Raw genomic sequence first — 21,989 nt, forward strand, 5'->3', positions numbered from 1 at the left:
TAAAAAAATATATATACAAAATATAATATATATACGATATATATATATTTTAAAATTTCTATATATAAAATATATAGAAATATACAAAATATACATATTTTAAAAAATATATCTATATATACAAAATATATGTATTTTAGATGGAGCCTCACTGTATTACCCAGGCTGGAGTGTAGTGGCGTAATCTCGGCTCACTGCAGCCTCCACCTCCCGGGTTCAAGCAATTCTTCTGCCTCAACCTCCCAAGTAACTGGAATTACAGGCATGCTCCACCACGCCCAGCTAATTTTTGTATTTTTAGTAGAGACGGGGTTTCACCATTTTGGTCAGACTGGTCTCGAACTCCTGACGTTATGATCCACCCACCTTGGGCTCCCACAGTGCTGGGATTACGGGCGTGAGCCACCACATCTGGCCAAACATTAAATATTAATTTAATATTTTAATTCTCACATATTTTCATGCAGATAAATAAATGTTCCATGAGATTATAGATTTTTTTCCTCTAATAGGCACAATTAGAACAGAATATGAAGAGAATTAAAAAGCTGATGTACTGGCCAGGTGCGGTGGCTCACACCTCAATCCCAGCACTTTGGGAGGCCGAGGTGGGTGTATCACGAGGTCAGGAGTTTGAAACCAGTCTGGCCAACATAGTGAAACCCCATCTCTATTAAAAAAAAAAAAACAAAAAATTAGCTAGGCATGGTGGTGTGCGCCTATAATCCCAGGCACTCGGGAGGCTGAGGCAGGAGAATCGTGTGAACCCGGCAGGTGGAGGTTGCAGTGAGCCAAGATGGTAGCAGTGCACGCCAGCCTAGGTGACAGTGCGACGCTCCATCTCAAAAAAAAAAAACAAGAGCTGGTGGACTGAATGAAGTGACCACAGTGGAAAAATTGGAGAGTCACTGACACAGAATACAAACCTTTGAATATGAAGAACGAATCAGGTCGTGAGTTAGAACCGGTGCTTTAGGTATTTATGTTGCTGGTTCATGTTGGAACGTGACCAGAGGTGAAGTTATTGCTGTGTCTGGGCTATCGGCGTGCTGCTGGTTCTTCCCCGGCTGCCTCCTTCCCCTTCAGGATGAACATACAAATAAGCTTTTTAAAGATCATTCTTGTACATCTTTTTTAACTTGCAACAATTTCAGGACTTGATAGTCGTCGTGGTACTAATCACAAATGTGCATCATAGGAAAAACGATAGTCTCACCTTCCCTAGAGACATCGGAATGTCTGTCGCTGGGCTCACTGTTTTTACACAATGATCTTCTGAAGCAGAGGCGTAATATCAGTGACCAATATGGGCCTTCTTATGTGACAGGCACCGTTCAAGGTGCTTTTGTTTCCAGTCTTCACAACAATCTTTTGAGGTAGTGGGTAAAATGATTTCTATTTTATGGATGGGAGATTGAGGTACAGAGAGGTTTGGTCATTTGCTCAGAGTCCCAGTGCTGGCAAGTGAGGGAGCTGGGATTTTAGCCCAGGCGCTAGGGCTCCGGAGTCTATGCTGGTGACTTCTGGGCTGCATGTGCCTCCTTTAGATTGAGTTCCTCTTGCCTTCATTTTGCTTGTATACCTCACCTGCCCATGGAAGTTCGAGTTAAAACACTTGCCAATACTTGCACCTTAGTTCCCAGCCCTTTTCCTTGTTAGCCACACCTATGATGGGACTTTGTCATTCATTAAGGCCTAATTCGGGCTGGACACCTGACTGGATTTCATCCTCAGACAGAGGTGATTCCCTTCTCCGAGCTTGTGCAGCCCTTTACCTGGGCCTTTCTTACCACTTACTGCTTAGCTGCTAACATCGGCTGTTCATTTGCAGGCCTTGGTTCTCCTCTGTTACTCTAAGCTTCAGATGATTCTTTCTCTCCTACAAAGTTCTCTGCCCGTAGGATATAGTTCATAATTTATACGTTGATTTAGTCAACAGAGAACAACCCATATATAAATATAACTAATTTATATATTAATAAACAGAGGACCGCTTCTGCTTGGTTTCCTTTGATTCCTGCTTGTCCTTTGATCTTCAGCCATCAGACCTGCGTAGGGAGCCAGTGTCGCACCGGATTTCTTTATCTGGTTACACTGAGGTCTAATGAGAACCCTTTATCCCCTTCTATCTCCCTAGGCAGAATTCTCCCCCTAGATCCTGGAATGGTTATGGAGGCAAATTTTAAGACCTCTAGCACTGCCCTAGCTTACTTTAGCTAGCTAAGATGGAGGAATTTGCAGCCCATAGGGCCCTTAAAACTTATCTTGCTTCTGTTGTCTCTTGGAGGCCAAGATGGGTGGATCACTTTAGGTTAGGAGTTCAACGCCAGCCTGGCCAACATGGTGAAACCAGGTCTCTACTAAAAAAAACAAAAATTAGCCAGGTGAGCACCTATAATCCCAGCTATCCAGGGGGCTAAGGCAGAAGACTCACTTCAACCAGGGAGGCAAAGGGTGTAGTGAGCCAAGATCATGCCACTGCTTTCCAGCATGGGTGACAGTGAGACTCTGTCTCATAAATAAATACATACATAAGAAAGAAGTAGAGATTTCAGGACACTTTGTTACTTCCAGAATGTTACTTGAGTGAATCTGAATCTTCTTTCATAAGCTCAAGGATACATGAACTATAACTTGATCTATATTTTAAGCCTTCATCTTTTAGGTAGCAACTTAATCCCCATGAGTGCAGGAATTCACGCTCATCACTATTTGCTTTTAGGTTTTGGAGGATCTTATGCAGTGCTGAGGCATTGTGGTTTGGGGAAGCCATCTGGGCGTCACTCATCCTCAGCCCACGTCACTGTCTCACCTGATCCTTGGTGTTTGGTCCTTACTGGTTGTCCTGGGATACCCTTTGCTCTTCTCTGTAAGATAATAGATCTTTCAGATTCATTGGCACTCATTTCTATTCCTTTTGAACTCTTGAGTACATATAATGGGCTGAAGAGAAAAGACAGATTGTCTTAGGTCCATCTGCAAGACATTCATGCAGACCCTGCTACATTTATGCTTTCAATAGGCATGCAGAATCATTCTGTTTTTCCTTCACCAGCTGGAGCCTGGGGCTCTAAGGCCGTTTGAGGCACCATCTTTCTAGACATACCTTGCACCTCCTCTCACCTAAGGTCTTTGCCTGTTTCCAGGGTTCTGTCTGGGCATGAGGCACACGTCAGCTGCTTTAGATTCCATAGACTTGTCTGGGCGTTATTACATCCTAGGGTTCTTTGTTCATTGGCTCCCAGATATTTATCCATATAGCCCTCATTTCATTGCAACATTTTCTCTTCCGTTCTTCTGCCATCTAGCCTGGGAAATTACTTTCTATTCTAGGAAACCTTTTATTCATCATGTAATCTTCTAAATCAATGCCTTTTCTGTAAAAGATTCTTGGCCAGACTCAGTGGCTCACGCCTATAATCCCAGCATTTTGGGAGGCTGCGGCGGGTGGATCACTTGAGGCCAGGAGCTTGAAACCAGCCTGGCCAACAAAACCCTGTCTCTACTAAAAATACAAAAATTAGCCAGGTGTGATGGTGCATGCCTGTAGTCTCAGCTACTTGGGAGGCTGAGGCACAAGAATCACTTGAATCTGGGAGGCAGAGGTTGCAGTGAGCTGAGATCATCACGCCACTGCATTCCAGCCTGGGTGACCAAGTTGGCTCTATCTCAAAAGAACAAAAAACAAACACACCTAAATGATTCTCCAAAAGATACAGACTTTTAAAGATCAAGAGCGGCACGGTGGCTCACGCCTATAATCCCAGCACTTTGGGAAACTGAGGCGAGCGGATCACTTGAGGTCAGGAATTTGAGACCAGCCTGACCAACATGGAGAAACCCCATCTTTACTAGAAATACAAAATTAGCTGGGTGTAGTGGGGCAAGCCTGTAATCCCAGCTGCTTGGGAGACTGAGGCAGGAGAAGTGCTTGAGCCTGGGAAGTGGACGTTGGAGTGAGCTGAGATCACACCACTGCACTCCAGCCTGGGCAACAGAGCAAGACTCCATCTCAAAAGAAAAAGATACTGAATCCTGGAATTCAAACCTGATCTTAGGTTTGAGTCCCAGAAATTAGCACTTATTCAATGATATGAGCAAGCATAGTTAATTTCTAAGCTTTCTCCATAAAATGGGACTGAGAATACCTGAGGAGATCTCATGTATGAAAATATTTTGCCAACTCTAAAAGCAAAAGGTAAATACAATTGGTTTTGTATTGAAAGGGCTCCGTGAGCCCTCCCGTGGCAGCTGCTTATGGGAATGGTGACGCCCAGGTGGCGAGTGCGGCTCTGGTGGCACCACGTTGACGTGTGCTCTCCCTCTTTATTCCGTCCCTCGTCCTGCAGAGCAACCTGATCCACTACCTGGGACTGAGCCATCACCTGCTAGCGCTGAATTTTATCATCGTTTCTTTTGGCAAAAAAAGCGCGTGGTCTTCTGCCCAAGTGAAGGTGACAGACACGGACTTCGATGGTGTAGAAGTCAGAGTGTTTGAAGGTCCTCCGAAGCCTGAAGAGCCACTGAAACGCAGTGTGGTTTATGTCCACGGAGGAGGCTGGGCATTGGCAAGTGCAAGTACGTCCTGGTCACCTTCAGATGGTTTGTCGTCGTGGTTGGCGGGGGAGAGATGTGTAATTGGGTTTGGCTTTCTTAGTGGGAAAGAAGGGAACTGTTTATCTTGGTTCACCTGGATGGTCCCAGCAAAATTACTAGTGTCCCCTTTTCATGCTCAAAAGGGCCTTGGTTTGGGTGATAAGTTGTGTGATTATCTGATGTAAAGGTTTTTGCTTATTGGTTTGTTAATTCAGTAGACCATTTAAAAAATGTTTCCTGTGATCTAAATCGCAGACTAACTCATTGTGCGGTGCTGATACAGCTCTCTGCACCAAAACAAGGTGAAGTTTCACCGGGTAGGCGTGTGGGGAATTATCTGTGTCTCTTTGGCCAACTTGTCTTTGGAAGATATATTTCTATGAAATAGACCAGGTATTCCTTAATGCACATGTTAGCATTTTATGTGCTTATGAAAGCAAAGGTTAAAATATAAAATGTATGCAGCCATTAAAAGGAAACAATCTTGTGAAGTTCAAGAATTTTTTTTGTAGATTTAGATGATTTTCATGAGTAGAACACATTCAAAAGGGCAGGCAGCCAAATGGAGCAGACCAGAGGAGAGCCTCCCAAGGAGGAAGTCGGGGCCTTATCTCTGCCAATAATGATCATGGAGCTACTTCCTTATCTTCATTCCAGAGCTTCTGGCATCCTCTTAGTTTAAAAGCAATGGCAACTTGTTTTGTTTATCATTGTGTGGCTTTTTTTAAAGCAACAAGGTCGAAAGATATAATTTTTTTCTAGTAGTCTTATTTAATTCCAGATCCATTGTTTATTCTTTTATTCGGTGATTTTTTCCCACTACATTTTCAACAGCTATTCACCAAGGGGTTTGCTGGGTTGCAGATATTTCAGCGTAAAAGCTCCAACAGCTGTGGGCAAGTCTGGACCACTGGTCAGCCTAATGTGTGCTAGGGATAGGGATACAAAAATGAATAAGAAGGAGTCTCTGCCTTAGAAGAGACTGAGTCTGTGGCTTTGGACACGTGCCAGGAAGAATGCTGTACTGGGGGACAGGAAGTGTGGGGGCCAGGAACGGAATGGGTTGCAAGGGTCAACCTGGCCTTTTCTGCGTAATTTTTAAATTTTTATTTTATATATTTATTTTTAATTGTACTTTAGGTTCTGGGGTGCATGTGCAGATCATGCAGGATTGTTGCATAGGTACATACATGGCAATGTGGTTTGCTGCCTCCATCCCCATCACCTACATCTGGCGTTTCTCCCCATGTTATCCCTCCCTGACCTCCCCACCCTCCCCTGTAATTTTGACTAATCGCTTCTGCCCAAGGGAGAACTTGAGCAGGTGTCCATGTAATTCTTAAACTTCTAAGACTGCCTTGGAAAGCCTATAAATAAGGAAATATTTGGCTCCCAGTTGGCACAATATATATCTTAATTTATTGAGAGCAACTAAAGATTAAATTCTTACGTATTAAAATTGGTTCTGTTACCGCAGGCCTTTGGATCCGCTAAGAAATGCTAAGATTTCCTAAAATTCTAGTTTTCTATGTGTTCATTTAAAAAGAACACCATATTCTTAATTGATCACTTTACTGAACTACAGTAAATGAAGTGTTAAAAGAGCAAAATTTTATTTATTATTTTTAGACACAAGATTTCACTTTTTCACCCAGGCCAGAGTACAGTACCAGTATCATAGCTCACTGTAGCCTCCAGCTCTTGGGCTCAAGTGATCTTCCTTCCTCAGCCTTCCAAGCAGCTGGGAGCGCAGGTGTGCACCACTATGCCTGGGGAATTAAAAAAGCTTTTTTTTTACAGAGACAGCATCTGCCTATTTTGCCCAGGTCTCAAACTTCTGACTTCAAGTGATCTCCTTCCTTAGCCTCCTGAAGTGCTGAGATTACAGGCATGAGCCACCACTCCCAGCCCAAAATTGTATGATTCTAAGGAAGAGACTGCTTATATGCTGTGATTTTTTTAAAAAAGCTATATACATTTGAAGAGCCATAAAATCAGGATTAATTTGGTGCATTTCATATAGCCTATTTTGAAATAAATATTTAGAGAGTAATATATTCAAAACTAAACTATGCATTTCCTGTTCTTTATAGTAGTTGCATGTTATTTGAAATCAGATTTAATTTTTCATGTGTACATGTAACTCCATTAAGACATTTGTTCACATTTGCTTTTTATTATTATTAGCTTGAAGCCTAAAAACAATTCACACATAGCAGAATTTAAAAGTGGACAAGGCCAGGCGCGGTGGCTCATGCCTGTAATCCCAGCACTTTGCGAGGCTGAGGCCGGTGGATCACGCGGTCAGGAGTTCAAGACCAGCCTGGCCAAGATGGTGAAACTCTGTCTCTACTAAAACTACAAAAATTAGCCTGGTGCAGTGGCAGGTGCCTGTAATCCCAGCTACTTGGGAGGCTGAGGCAGAACTGCTTGAACCTGGGTGGCAGACATTGTAGTGAGCCGAGATCACACCACTGCACTCCAGCCTGGACGACAGAGTGAAACTCTATCTGAAACCAAGCAAAAAAGAATGAACAGTATTAAATGATCTGTTTCGTAATGATTGTTCCCTTTGTGTCTTTTAGAAATCAGGTATTATGATGAGCTGTGTACAGCAATGGCTGAGGAGCTGAATGCTGTCATTGTCTCCATTGAGTAAGTAATTCTAGATAACGGTCTAGTTACTTTGTTTTACAAGTGATAAAGCATAAAATAAAGCTCTAGAGTGGCAAAGCGATTTGCCCAAAGTCACACTCAGCATGATCAGAAAAATGATTTCTGATATAACAGTTTATTGAACTAGCTTTAAAACACTTCAAATTACATTTTCATCTTTAGTTTTGTAAACCTCTGGAAAAAGGATGAACTAAAAACCTGGAGAAGCATGCAGTTACCTGCAACACAGAAGTTTAATACTAACTTTTTAAATCTAAAAAGCAGTAAGGATTTTAAGAGAATCTTTTCTACAGCCAAGCGTTGAAAAAGTTATTCTCTTAGAGTCAGCTTCTACAACTTGGACGTTGGGAGTAGAAATACACGTTTAACATATTTTAATGGTATGGTCAGTAATATTAATACTTTGAGTTGTCTCTATCCGTTCTGTATAAGCCACTTTTCTGGGCAACTAAGAAGGTGGTAAATAATAATTATAACAATTGTGATCATAATAATTTAACGCAAAAATCACGCCACCTTTTCTTTGCCAGACATTGCACGAACGCTTCTGCACACGTGTCTCTTCTACTTCAGGTCTTTGTGTAGACACCGTCCTCTCAGCCAGCCCTTTTCTTGACAAGCCTTTGTGAAACTGCAACCCACCTTCCTTTGTTTTATGTCTCTCCGAAGTTAGCATCAGTATCTGACAAACCATGTATTTAACTTATTATTTGTTTATTGTAGTAAGTGGAAATAGACAGCATGAACTTTATAAAGGCAAACATTTTAGGATTGTTGTTTTGTTCATTGCTGAATCATTAGTGCCTGGAAACATTCTTGCATATAGTGAGCATTCAGTAAATATTTATGAAACGAATAAATGAAGAATTTTTTTTTTTTTTGAGATAGAGTCTTGATCTGTTGCCCGGGCTGGAGTGCATTGGTGTGATCTTGGCTCACCGCAACCTCCACCTCCTGTGTTCAAGTGATTCTCCTGCCTCAGCCTCCCGAGTAGCTGGGACTGCAGGTGCACACCACCACGCCTGGCTAATTTTTTGTATTTTAGTAGAGACAGGGTTTCACCATGTTGGCAAGGATTGTCTCGATCTCCTGACCTTGTGATCCGCCTGCCTCCGCCTCCCAAAGTGCTGGGATTACAGGTGTGAGCCATTGCACCTGGCCGAAGCATTTTAATCCTCATATAAAGCATCCAAGATATTTTGGTATCTTCTTCATAAGTGAGGAAATTGAGGCCCAAGAAGCTAAGTAATGTGCATAAGGCCAGATAGCTAGCTCATCGCATCGATGGGGTAGGGGAATAGGTCAGATAATTCCCAAGGTCTCTGGACCTTTCTGATCCAGTCTCAAGCCACGACTGAAGGAAGCTTGTAATGCTGAGTGGCAGGGCCGTGACATCAGCCACTTTTTCTTGCCCCAGTTGTATTCAGTTCTCTCCTTCCCTCTGCCTCTGTCAGGTGCCCTCCTGTCCATTGCTCCCCACCTCCTTGCTCCTACTCCACATGTAAGTGGATGTTTTCTTCTGCAGACTCTTGCAAGAGTCTATTCAGAGTCATTTAGCAGTTCTGACCCTGTGGATGAATGCCCTAGAGTCTAGACAGCTGCAGCCAAATGTGCTGAGGAAGTGGCCACCGCACCTGGGCCTTTCTGGACTCTCAGCGAGGCCTCCCAGCTTACTCAAGGGTTGTCAGTGCAGTCTGGGAATGCAGGGACCTTCGGGGAAATGATTGGGGCAGCTGGCCAGAGCAAAGCACAGGGAGGTTTAAGCAGACAGGGCCCTATGGCTCGGTGTTGAGGAACAGGCTTCAGGGCCCATTCGGTCGATTTCTTCTGTAGCCCCAGCTCCTCGCAGGCCTGAGAAAAAGAGAGAAGCTGGGCCTGCTTCAACTGGCATCATGCGGATTTGCCATTAAACCCAAGGGTTACCCTCCGGGCTTCAGTATCTCTATATGGCCACGTGCCCTGCACGGTTCCATTCCCTTCTCTCCTTATCAGCATCCGTCTCAAGTAAAATAGGTATTGCCAGGCTTATCATAAGACACAGAAGAATAAGATATATTTAAGAAGACTTTTGTGGAGAAGGGCTAAAACACAGAAGGGACTGCTTTGATTTTACCTTTGCATTGTTCCTCACCTATACAACGTGGTACCCAGATGGGAGGCCTCAGCGTACAGCAGTCAAGTTCCATCACTCACGACTGTGCGACCTCAGGCAAGTCACTGAAACTCATGTGCAAAATGGGGCTGAGAACCCTTCCTGTGTGTTTAGAATGTGAGCTACTGTGAAAACAGCGAGGTACGGTGGTGCACCTTACTTGGGAGACTGAGGCACAAGGACTGCTTGAGCCAAGAGTTGAGTCCAGCCTAGGCAACACTCATCTCTTAAAAAACAAAGCAAAAATAAAAGAATGTGAACTCCTGGAAACAGAAATCATGTCTTCCTTCCTTTGCATCTCCAGCGCCCAGTGCAAGGCTGGGAGTGTGCATGTCAGGGAAATGTGTGCATGCTGAGCTGTGATAATGACTGCGGAGCGTTGTCACGAGAATCATTTAAGACGATCGATAGAAAAGGGATTCAGATACTCAAAAGCACTAGGCGATTCTGGAGGATTATTGCTCTAGCTAGCCTACAGAATGCAAAGGTCAACTTACACATTTATTTATCAGCATGTTTGGAACTCACAATACTTTTTTATTTTTGGGGGGGGGATGAAGTCTTGCTCTGCCACCAGGTTGGAGTGCAATGGCGCGATCTTGGCTCACTGCAACCTCCACCACCCGGGTTCAAGTGATTCTCCTGCCTCAACCTCCCGAGTAGCTGGGACTTCAGGTACCTGCCCAGCTAATTTTTGTATTTTTGGTAGAGATGGGGATTCACCATGTTGGCCAGGATAGTCTCAATCTCTTGACCTCATGATCCACCTGCCTCAGCCTCCCAAAGTGCTGGGATTACAGGTGTGAACCACCATGGCTGGCCTTTTCTTTCTGTCTCTTTTTTTTTTTTTCCAGAAATAATGAGATAGTAATCCTTGCTAGGATTCAGGCTAACTCAAGAGCACTTTATGACCTATGCTCTAGTTGAGGTACAGCCAGCATTATATGATCATGAAGTTTCTCTTGGAAACGATGTTCAGGCCAGGTGGAGTGGCTCACACACCTGTAATCCCAACACGTTGGGAGGCTGAGGCAGGTGGATCACTTGAGTCCAGGAGTTCAGTACCAGCCTGGGCAATATGGCAAAACCTTGTCTCTTCAAAAAAGTTAAACAATTAGCCAGGCATGGTGGCGCATGCCTGTAGTCCCAGCTACTCAGGAGGATGAGTTGGAAAGATCGCTTGAGCCTGGGAGGTCAAGGCTGCAGTGAGCTGAGATTGCGCCACTGCACTCCAGCCTGGGTGACACAACAAGACCCTGTCTCAAAAAGAAGCAAACAACAGCAACAAAAGAAACAGTGTGTTCAGAGCTGGATCTCAGCGGCTTGCTTCTTTCTTCTTTCTTTTATTCCATAAGTATTTACTGGATTCCTGTTTAGTGCCAGTTACCATGTTACATTCTGGTGATGTGACAATGTAAGAATGACTTAATTCCTGCCCTGATAGAGTTTATCATCTACAAGAGGAAGACCTTGAGTAAGGAATGTTCAAAGTGTGATAAGTGATGGGAGTAGAAGGGCAAGTGGAAACAGAGGCATCTAACAGGCAAGACCTTACCTCGTTTAAGGGGTCGGAAAAGGTGTCTTAAAAAAGTGGTGTTTGCTGCATGTTCTCACCCATAAGTGGGAGTTGAACAATGAGAACACAGGACACAGGGAGGGGAACATCACATACTGGGGCCTGTAGGGGGCTGGGGGAGGGAGAGCATTAGGAGAAATACCTAATGTCTGGGTTGTTGGGTGCAGCAAACCACCATGGCACACGTATACCTAAGTAACAGACCTGCACGTTCTACACATGTACCCCAGAAAGTGTAATTTTTAAAAAAAAGGAAAAAAAGAAAGTGGTTGTTAGTATCAAACCCCTAAGGATGAGTAGAACCTCGTTAGAGAAAGTGGATTGGTCATAGAAGACCAAAGTGGTGTAATGTGAGGGTTTGGGAGGGGAGGGAGGAGGCAGAGAGCAGTGAGGGAATGAAATATGAGCGAAGACAGATGGAGGGATGACTGAGGAAAACAGAAGTGAGTGCGGATGATTCTGAGAGTCTTCAGGAAGATGGTGGACCCTTGGTTCTCCTGGACCTCCACCTTCTAGAATCGAGGCTTGTCTGCAGCCAGCAGCTCCTTGCCTGGAGGCTCTGGATTCTGGAGGATTATTGCTCTATCTAGCCTATAGAATGAGAAGGTCAACTCACACGCTTATTTATAAGCATGTTTGGAACTCACAGCACTATTTTTTGGGGGGACGAAGTCTTGCTCTGTTGCCAGGCTGGAGTGCAATGGCCCAATCAAGGCTCACTGCAACCTCCACCTCCCGGGTTCAAGCGATTCTCCTGCCTCAGCCTCCCGAATAGGTGCGACTTTTTTTTTTTTTTTTTTTTTCTGGCATGTCCGCATTCTGGGCCCCAGGGCTGGACCGAACTCGGTGCAGACCACTTGGGCTTTAGGAAACAGTTTATTGTGATATGTGGGATATGGCTGAAATGAAATAACCTTTGTTTTTACAACTTGAGTCATGAAGTACATTTGTTTTCATTAAGTTAAAAATTCAGCTTGTTCATATTGAAGATTGAAAATTGAGACCCCCCACCCCCAAATAAGAACTAGAGGTAAATAGAATAATATGAAATGATGCCACCTAGTGGACAAAACTGTGTAATTCTACTTTTTTGCTCAAATGGAATCATACAGCAGCAGTTTTCACACATAGTGAAAAATCAACTGGAAAAAAGTACGATGAATTGACCACCCCAGATGGAAAAGTAAGAAATTAGGAAGTTTATTTTATTTTATCTGCAATATGGCAAACACTAAGGAATTTTTTTTTTACTGTATTTAGTTTCAAAATGTGATACTTCCTGACTGACCAGATCCACATTCACTACTTATCAACATATTTCACAAACATTTGTCCATTTGATTGAGTCTACACTGAATGTCAAGATGTTTAATTACCTATCTGGATTTTATTTAAACAAATGTTTTTTGAGAAAGGGTCTCACTTTTTCTCCCACACTGGAATGCAGTGGCATGATCTCAGCCCATTGCAGCCTCCACCTCCTGGGTTCAAGCAATTCTCATGCCTCAGCCTCCAATGTAGCTGGGATTACAGGTACGCACCACCTTGCCAGGCTAATTTTTTTTTTTTTAGACGGAGTGTCACTTTGTCATCCAGGCTGAAGTGCAGTGGTACAATCTTGGCTCACTGCAACCTCCACCTCCACCTCCTAGGTTCAAGCAATTCTCCTGCCTCAGCCTCCTGAGTAGTTTGAATTACAGGTGCCCACGCCATGCACAGCTATTTTTTTTTTTTTATTTTATTTTTAGTAGAGATGGGGTTTTGTAATGTTGATCAGGCTGGTCTTGAACTCCTGACCTCAGGTGATCTGCCCACCTCAGCCTCCCAAAGTGCTGGGATTACAGGCATGAGCCACTGCACACTGGCCCATTTTTTGTACTTTTAGTAGAGACAGTTTCACCATGTTGGCCAGGCTGGTCTTGAACTCCTGATTGCAAGTGATCTGCCTACCTCGGCCTCCCATAGTGCTGGGATTACAGGCATGAGCCACCCCACCCAGCCCAACTAGCTGGATTTTAGATGGTGGAAAGTAAATGTTCTTATTTAGAGTAGCTTAGAATAAACTAGTTTGTGAAAATAAGTATGCTAATTATAAGATGGAAATCAAAAGTCTTAAGTCTTTGCGGTTACTGGGTTTTAATTAGGTGATTTGTTTTTATCCTACCTAAGTTTGGTCTGTTTTTGAGTTTTTACAAGTAACCTTTCTATGCGTTAGTTTCTTCTTTTACAAAACGAAGGTATGTTAATACTCAAAAAAAATTTATTGGATGATTACATGCCCTTCACCTTGGTTGATACTGGAAACAGTAATGAATAAAACAAAGTTTCTGACATCAGAGAACACAATATTTAGAAAAAAAACCAGATAGTTTTCATGTAAGCCAACAAGAACAGGGAATGACATACCTCAGCACATAGTAAAATCAAGGAATGGTAGCCAGGTCAAGCTGAAAAGCAAGTGGAGATATGACGAAGGCAGGCTGCCTAGAGAAGGCCAGACTCCCCAGGTAAGGCTTGAAGGATGGGTGAGAATCAATAAGCAAAGGAGGAGAGTGGAGAGTGGGAGGGAACTCCAGACCGAGACTGCCAATGAGGATGCGTAAGATAATATTACGGCGGGGCCTTTGAAAATCCAGAGTTCCTTGGAAATCTCAAGGGAATGTGAATTCTACTAGGTGTGCGAGTAGGATTCCAAAGGACTCTGATCTTGCGAAGTGGGGCCAGTAGGAGGAGCTCCAGAAGTCTCCCTGAGGGCCTGCTCTAGGCTGCCTGGAAAACGTCCCTTCCCTTTTGCTGGTTAACAAGTGGCCTTTTAGTTTTGTCTTCCAGGCAGTGAATGCATTGCTTGGGTTTAATGTCTGGGTGGTATGGACCTCTCCAGTGATGTATAATTTTATTAAGTAAATAACGGACTTATTAAATGTGAGATCAATGAAGTGGCTAATGCTGCCAAGTCGTCTTAACCCAGAGGCATTATGAATGGAACACTGACTTCCAGAAATAAAACTCTAAAATCTATTACAGTGCTACCTATCCATGTCTTTGTAATCAACGTCCGCCTTTCACTTTGAAGTTTTATTTTGGTTGTTCTTGGTGGTGAGTAGGTTTGGTTTGATGGCTGATAGTTTAAAGAAAAATTGTACTATTACTGATACAAAATCATCACATTTAAAACTAAGTATTTGGTTCACAAGAAAATGGTTTATTTTTATATTTTATCTTTTTCAGACAATAATTTCATTGAATTAATTTCTTTTCTATTTATTTCCAGATTTAAAAGAAGTGCTTCTTTTAGCTGTAAATTTTAACTGTCCTGAAAAATGGGTGAAGACCTTAAATGAATACAACTTTTGTTTTTACAGATACCGGCTAGTTCCAAAGGTTTATTTTCCTGAGCAAATTAATGATGTTGTACGAGCCACAAAGTACTTCCTGGAGCCAAAAGTCTTAGAGAAGTATATGGTTGATCCAGGCAGAATTTGCATTTCTGGTGACAGTGCTGGTGGAAATCTGGCTGCTGCCGTTGGTCAACAGGTAACACCCCTGTCCTGAGGTGCTGATGGGTGGAGTGGTGCATGATGAGTGAGGTCCATCAGGTCCATCAGACCAACACGCTCTCCTTTACGTGCGGCAAAGGCATAGTTGGGTGAGCGGGTCCCTAGGTGGTCAAGTTGTTCATGCGATTGTACTTGTAGAGCTCTCAGACATCTTGTTGAAGCAGGAAGATGGGTGAGCAGAGGAAGTGTCATCGATGGGTCTTTGTAAAGTCCCTGATCACAATCACTGTTAGAGAAGGGCTGATGACATCCCTTGCTTCTCAGGGCTATGTGTGGAACGTGAGGATCCCCTGCTCCTTTTTCATGTTTGACTTGCAGAATAGAGTATTTTTGCTTAAATTCCAATTCCTAAGATTGTTCCATAAAACTTTGAGCCAAATTACAACATCAAAATTTGTTTCCTCAACTTTTTTTTTTTGAGACTCTTGCTCTGTCACCCAGGCTGGAGTGCAGTGGCACAATTTCAGCTCACTGCAACCTCCACCTCCCAGATTCAAATAATTCTCCTGCCTCAGCCTCCTGAATAGCTGGGACTACAGGCGTGAGCTACCACACCTGACTAATTTTTTTGTATTTTTAGTAGAGATGAGGTTTCACCATGTTAGCCAGAATGGTCTCAATCTCCTGGCCTTGTGATCCACCCACCTCGGCCTCCCAAAATGCTGGGATTATAGGCATGAGCCACTGTGCGGGGCCTCTCCGACTTTTTTTTAATGTAAAAGAAAAAATTCATTCAGCTGTTTAAATATTACAAGTTACTACGAGCTTTACCTGGTTGAATTCTTTGAAAACTATGTCTAGTTCTAATAGCACCCCAATTTTTTTTGACAGTGTTGAAAACTCAAAGATAAGCACATCTTCTTCCTGTTATGGATGACATAACTAATCTTTGCCTTCTCACCTCCACATTTCATTTGGTGTCCTCAAATAGCATCTGTCCTTTTAATTATAATGTCCCTTGCTTTCTAACTCTTTTGCTGTAATTCAATAACTTGATCCTCCATTTGGCACTGGCAAGTTTGCCATTCAAATACGGTCAGAAGAAAGTCATGGCTCAGTGGAGAGAGCATTCTTGGCTTTGAAGCCAGAGAGCGCTGGGATCTAACCCAGGGCCCACCCTTAACGGGGCACTGGATAAGTCCCTTAACCTCGCTGAGCCTCAGAAAAATGAGGACAATGTCATCTGATTGCAGGGCTGTGGCAAGGACTGAGTGAGGTGATGTGTATACGCTTTTGGGCCCATATTCAAAGTACTATTTACTGACCACCCTTCTTGCTTTTGGAGATCAGTCGCATCTCCCCTGGGTTGGGTTTCTAAAGTCCAGCTGTGAAGCAAAAGTGCAAGGCTAAAGTTACCTTGAAGATCATTTAGTTGTCTATGTCTAAAGACATAGACATAGACATGGCTAGTTAGCTTTCTTTTAGATGTTATGCAACAAATATATAATTTTGCACACTAAAATTGCAAAATGGGGCAATATATTAACACTGAGGAGGCGTGGGAGAACTGAGATCTGTTGAGGCAGGGAACTCATTCACGTTCCCATGACAGCTTCACTCTATGCCATGTGCTCATTAAGTGGAATGGAGGGTGCATTGCCAGAACTATTTAAATTCCATCTCATCAAGCGTGACGATGCTGACCAGAAGGCATACCCTGAGGTCCTACTAAGACACTCTGGAGTCTCGTAATCTGTTTAATAAGCTTTTTCTGCTTCTCGTTTCTGGAAGAGTCAAACTGATTTTTCTTTCTCCCTGGGAAGCCATGACCTTTTTTGGGGTTTTGTAGGGAATGAAAAATGAAATAATTTTCACACATTATTCATTCATAATACCCAGGTGTCTTAAGTGCCTAAAGATAGATACAAGTATAGGGTTCACTCAAAACTGAGTTGTGGCTAAGTCTTGGCTCACTGCAACCTCCGTATCCTGGATTCAAGCTATTCTCTGCCTAGCCTCTCGAGTAGCTGGGGCTAGAGGGGCATGCACCACCATGCTCCGCTAATTTTGGAATTTTTAGTAGAGATGGGGTTTCACCATGTTGGTCAGGCTGGTCTTGAACTCCTGACCTCATGGTCTTCCTGCCTCGGCCTCCCAATGTGCTGGGATTACAGATGTGAGCCACCGCGTGCAGCCAACATCATACCTTTCTTAGTTAAGTATCTAGCAGCTTGGTAGCGTGGTGATGGTAATGATGGAGAATTATTTTTTATACTATGTTATTTATACAGTGCCTGGTAGAAATGTAACACTTGGGCCATTGACAGATTCAAAGTAACACATTAAGCTACTCTATCAGGTATGGTTTCTATAAAAGAAGCCAGGCAAAATGAAATATTGTATTTGCTTCCTCTTCTCTAGTTTACTCAAGATGCCAGCCTAAAAAATAAGCTCAAACTGCAAGCTTTAATCTATCCAGTTCTTCAAGCTTTAGATTTTAACACACCATCTTATCAGCAAAATATGAACACCCCAATCCTGCCCCGCTACGTCATGGTGAAGTATTGGGTGGACTACTTCAAAGGCAACTATGACTTTGTCGAAGCAATGATCGTTAACAATCACACTTCGCTTGATGTGGAAGAGGCTGCTGCCCTCAGGGCCCGTCTGAACTGGACATCCCTCTTGCCCGCATCCATCGTAAAGAATTACAAGCCTGTTGTGCAGATCACAGGCAATGCCAGGATTGTCCGGGAGCTTCCTCAGTTGCTGGATGCCCGCTCCGCCCCGCTCATTGCGGACCAGGTGGTGCTACAGGACCTCCCAAAGACCTACATTCTGACGTGTGAGCATGACGTCCTCAGAGACGATGGGATCATGTATGCCAAGCGTTTGGAGAGTGCTGGTGTGGAGGTGACCCTGGATTACTTTGAGGATGGCTTTCATGGATGTATGATTTTCACCAGCTGGCCCACCAACTTCTCAGTGGGAATCCGGACTAGGAACAGTTATATCAACTGGCTGGATCAAAACCTGTAAAGGGGCAAAACTTCCAGAAGGCTCGAGCCTCTCTGGCCCTCCTATATCTGCTTTGGAAAGACATGCACTTTTTAGTTGACTAATTCTTTCTCCCATCCCCCTTTATTTGTGAGTTATGGAATCTCTAGTCCATAACTGAAGACTTTGTGATAACCTAATTTTAAAAAATGAATTTAACTAACAAGTGCAGAAACATCTGAATTTGGTTCCCAGAGTGGGCCAGTCTCTCCGTTCTTGTTATTTTAGCCAACTATACTCATACATAGAGCTACAGAAAGCAGGACTAGGAACTGGAAATAGCTTTGGGTCCCGCCTTCGTCAGGATGTTCTTTTCAGAAGCAGTTCTTCCAGCTGTGGATCGTAGAATGACCTTTAAGAAGTTAAGAAAACGTGGACTCCTCAATTCTGCTAGAGTTTACCTTGAGTTCAGAGCAGTGTTAATTAAATGTGTGCACCTTCAGGTCAGTACTGAGGACCAAGTACCCTCTGTTCTTTCTGAATGAATGGTTTTGTTTCCTATGGGAATTTTGGCAAAGGCTTTCTAGAAAGAACAAGTTTCTCAAAGGATTTTCTTCCTCTAGAGTGTTCATTTTATAACTATCTGTAAGTCCAGTTGGATTACAGTGATACTTGAAAGTTACTTTCCACCACTGTTATTAGAAAATATGGAGTTGCATGCACTGGATATCTATACAGCATTAAGTTTTTGTTGTTTTTAGGTTATGCTGTCCCCCTTTCTCCTTGAGGAGATCTTTGGGACCAAATTTATTTAGATTTAGAGTAAACTTTTCATTATAGAACAGGTAAAAACAGATAAATACAACAACCTATTATTTCACATAAAAATACTTCTGACATAAGGTAACAAGAGCACTGTGTATATATTCGGCATAGTCAAAAAATGCATTTAATATTAGTTTAAAATTATGAAAAATACCTTTAACAGGTCTAGTCTATTCTTGAAAACACAAGTTTTTCACTTATATGGCTTTAAATGGAGCTATTTTGGTACAATATAATGTACTGTTTATTTTTTTAAGTTATTTAATGTTAGTATAAATAGCTAGGCTTAAGGTTTTTCAGAAAGATGTCTGTCATAAATATTAAAAACAATGGTATTTTTTAAAAAGCCACCTTAGGGTTTTAAAACCTTCCCTGCAATTATAACCATATATAATTCTGTGGAAATCATATCATAGCTATTACTACTACTATTCCATAGGCAAATATTTTCATGTTTGTATGCATATACAAGTTAAAATAATTAGAAATGATGACTGCACCTAGTAAAGTCATCTAAGTTTATAGTTAAGTAGCTTAGGCAAGGCACACACTGCTCAGCTCTGCTTTTTAGGGTCAGAGGAACAGAAGCTTATATGTTGGGTGACGGGTTCACACTGGTACCCGGTGCCTAGATCCCTCATTTCCTTCCAGCCAGGTCTGGAAGTTTCAACAGCCAAGCTTAACTCCATGTGAAGTCTTCACTGCCAATGGGAACATCTTTGACACAGACAGTCCCATGCTGATGTGAGTTGAGCATCTCTGCCTGCTTTCCTGCCATCCTTCCTTCCTCCCCAATGCTACTCTTAGGGGCTGCAGAGAGCAGCCATAGAGCTGAGTCATGCTACAGTGCACCACGGAGAGAAAGTAGAACCATTTCACTCCTGGGAAGCATGGGTATTTCCCACCTCCAGCTATGAAATAGCAAATAAAAATTTGCCTACTTATTGTATTGTATGAGCCAGTAGCGTTTTGTGTGCAAAACAGAAGTCAGTGCAACAGTATGTCTGTGTGCCTGTGTGTGTATAAAAATAACCACTGACACTAACTTGGTAATGTACTTAGGCAAGCCACTTATCATCTCTGGGCCTCTTCTTTCCTCCCTCTAAAATCAAAGAGCTGAATTATGTGATCCTTGAGGTCACTTCCATCCCTTCCAGCTATAAATACCAACTGTTTTGTCAGACTGGCAAACTATATTTGCCTCTTCTTATGTAGTGGTTTCTTGGTAGGTCATAGTTCCTTATACACGAGACACATTCATCATCGAGGGTCTTTTTTTTCCCTAAAAAATTGGGATTTTAGTTCCTATTCTATGATAACTATCCTCCTCATATAATACTATTCTTTTTTTTTTTGAGATGGAGTCTCACTCTGTCGCCAGGCTGGAGTCAGTGGCGCAAGACTCACTGCACCCTTCACCTCCCATATTCAAGTGATTCTCCTGCCTCAGCCTCCCGAGTAGCTGGGACTACAGGCACACGCCATCATGCCTGGCTAACTTTTTGTATTTTTAGTAGAGATGGGGTTTCACCATGTTAGCCAGGATGGTGTTGATTTCCTGACCTCGTGATCCACCCACCTCGGCCTCCCAAAGTGCTGGGATTACAGGCGTGAGCCACCGCGCCCGGCCTATACTATTGTTTTGATACCATTTGACAGAGCCAATATTTGGACCTTATTTTGAGGTTGTGTATCTCTGAGAAAAAGAAAATATCATATATACACAGAGTTCCTTAAAATGACATTTTTTCCCCCAGAATTGTGAGAACAAATCTATAGTAATTGCAGACAACAAATAATTCCTGATCTCTAAAAGCCTCTCTGAGATGAAAAGGGAGCAAAGGGAAAAAGAGGTCAATCACTGTTTCTGATAAAGTATTTGAGTTTCATTATTTTAGTTTTTATTCTTATAAAAAATGTTTGCACTCTGCAGATTGATTTTTTTTGTACTGTGGCTTTGTTTTCCTATTTTATGAAAATGATAATCATTTTGTAAAATTATCTGTGAAATATGAACATTAATATATAAAGAAAAACCTTGAAGTGCTATATAGTGAAGTATAAATGTTTTATCGCTGATTTGTGAAGAATTTAAGACTACTATATAATTTATCTTGGTGGATATATTTTATGCATGACCTTTTAACCTTTGACTTTGCTTACTTCCCACTACAAAGGGAAACATAGATTTTATGAAAGATTTTAATAGTAAATATATTTTATAAAATGCAAATCCAGTGTGGAGGTAGCAAAGCATATATCTATTCTGAATCATGTTTGGAAATAAAATTGCTCCATCTGGGAATGTGCTCTTTCATTTCTATTACAAGACCAGCTCCCAATACATCAACATGGGTTCAATGTCTCTCAAAGTGATTGAGTGGGTCAGTAAAAAGAATGACAAGGAAACATTTTTCCTTAAAGCTGGGCACAGGGGAGACACCACATAATGCTGTTCCGTGGATGTCTCACATTCCCCTGAAAACCTCAGTTTTTTATTCAGCTCTTTTAATATGGGAAGGGGAGGGTGAGTGAGGTTACACAAAGTTTCAGTGACAATTATACAAAAAGAAACATAAGTAAAAACTGTTGACCAAAGATCATAATATATTGTAAAAGCAGAACCATGTAAAAGTTACTTTCTGTGTGTTAGCATAAAAACCATATACCTTAGCAAGAACAGAGGTTAAACTATCAGCAAGAAACACACTGGGCTCACAGCTGCAGGGGGAACAGGATCTGACACAGGGCAAGCAGCCTGACCACAAAGCTCCAAGAAGGGGAGGCCCCCATGCAGGCGACGAGGAGCAGTGGGAGAAGAAAGACTTCTACATCCTACCTCCACAGAGGTCTCCTTCCAAACATACACCCTCATATGTCCCTCCGTAAGGGCTGCATTCCCTTTCCAGGGCCATAATCAATATGCCTTTCCTGGGAAACGCATCTGGGTAATGAGCCTCTCCATTACGTGTCCATTTATAGGCTCTCTACAACCAGGCTTATTAAGTGCTGTTCTCTCTCTCCGGCAGCCAGGCTACGTGGTTGGTCTTTCAGACAGAGTTCCCGTTTTTACAATGACAGCTCAGCAGAGCCAAAGTTACAAGTTACAGCTCAGCAGAGCCAAAGTCACAAGTTACATTTTAACTTTTCACATTATTCTTCATTTTCTCAAATATAATCGACACAGTAATAAGCATCACAAAGCAAATAACTCATTTCAGGAAAACCAAATTCTAAGAATTTACAGGTTAAAAATCAACAGTTTCTTACTATTTCAGATAGCTTGGGTTTTGCCAATTCTTCCAGAAGCTTGGGGTTGCTCAGTCACCACCAAGGGGTCCACAGTGTTCCCAGCAATTTCCCCTTGTCTCATTGCTGTTTCCCATTTGAAGACAGTGTTCTCTTCTTTCTGTATCTCAGATTACTAGCTGCAATTCTGTCCAATCTTCTGCCCACTTAAGAGTATACTTGAGCTGTCTTTCAATCACAGAGAGGTGGTTCCGGGGCCTCTTGATGACATTCGTTTCATGTCTGGATAAAGTATGTGTTGTCCTGTTTACGGGACACCTGCTTTGGACTGGCTAGAATATCCATAAAACCCAGGCGGGCCCTGGGACTCTTTTAGGACCTTCCATACACGTTAGGAAAGGATGATCATAATGCAAAGAGT

General features: G+C 42.5%; 1 protein-coding gene across 1 annotated transcript in view; it reads left to right on the plus strand.

Moving 5' to 3' along the window:
- Positions 1-19,633, plus strand: part of NCEH1 (neutral cholesterol ester hydrolase 1) — a 61,008-nt gene extending 41,375 nt beyond the window's left edge. Inside the window, exons 2-5 of the mRNA XM_032258292.1 lie at positions 4,350-4,578; positions 7,182-7,251; positions 14,363-14,534; positions 16,919-19,633. Coding sequence (XP_032114183.1) covers positions 4,350-4,578; positions 7,182-7,251; positions 14,363-14,534; positions 16,919-17,536 — 1,089 coding nt within the window. The 3' untranslated portion in view covers positions 17,537-19,633. The remainder of the gene's footprint in view (positions 1-4,349; positions 4,579-7,181; positions 7,252-14,362; positions 14,535-16,918) is intronic.
- The last annotated feature ends 2,356 nt before the right edge of the window (positions 19,634-21,989 follow it).

This window comes from Sapajus apella, unplaced genomic scaffold, assembly GCF_009761245.1.
Source record: "Sapajus apella isolate SASKATOON/1434 unplaced genomic scaffold, GSC_monkey_1.0 scaffold101, whole genome shotgun sequence".
NCBI classification, from domain to species: domain Eukaryota; kingdom Metazoa; phylum Chordata; class Mammalia; order Primates; family Cebidae; genus Sapajus; species Sapajus apella.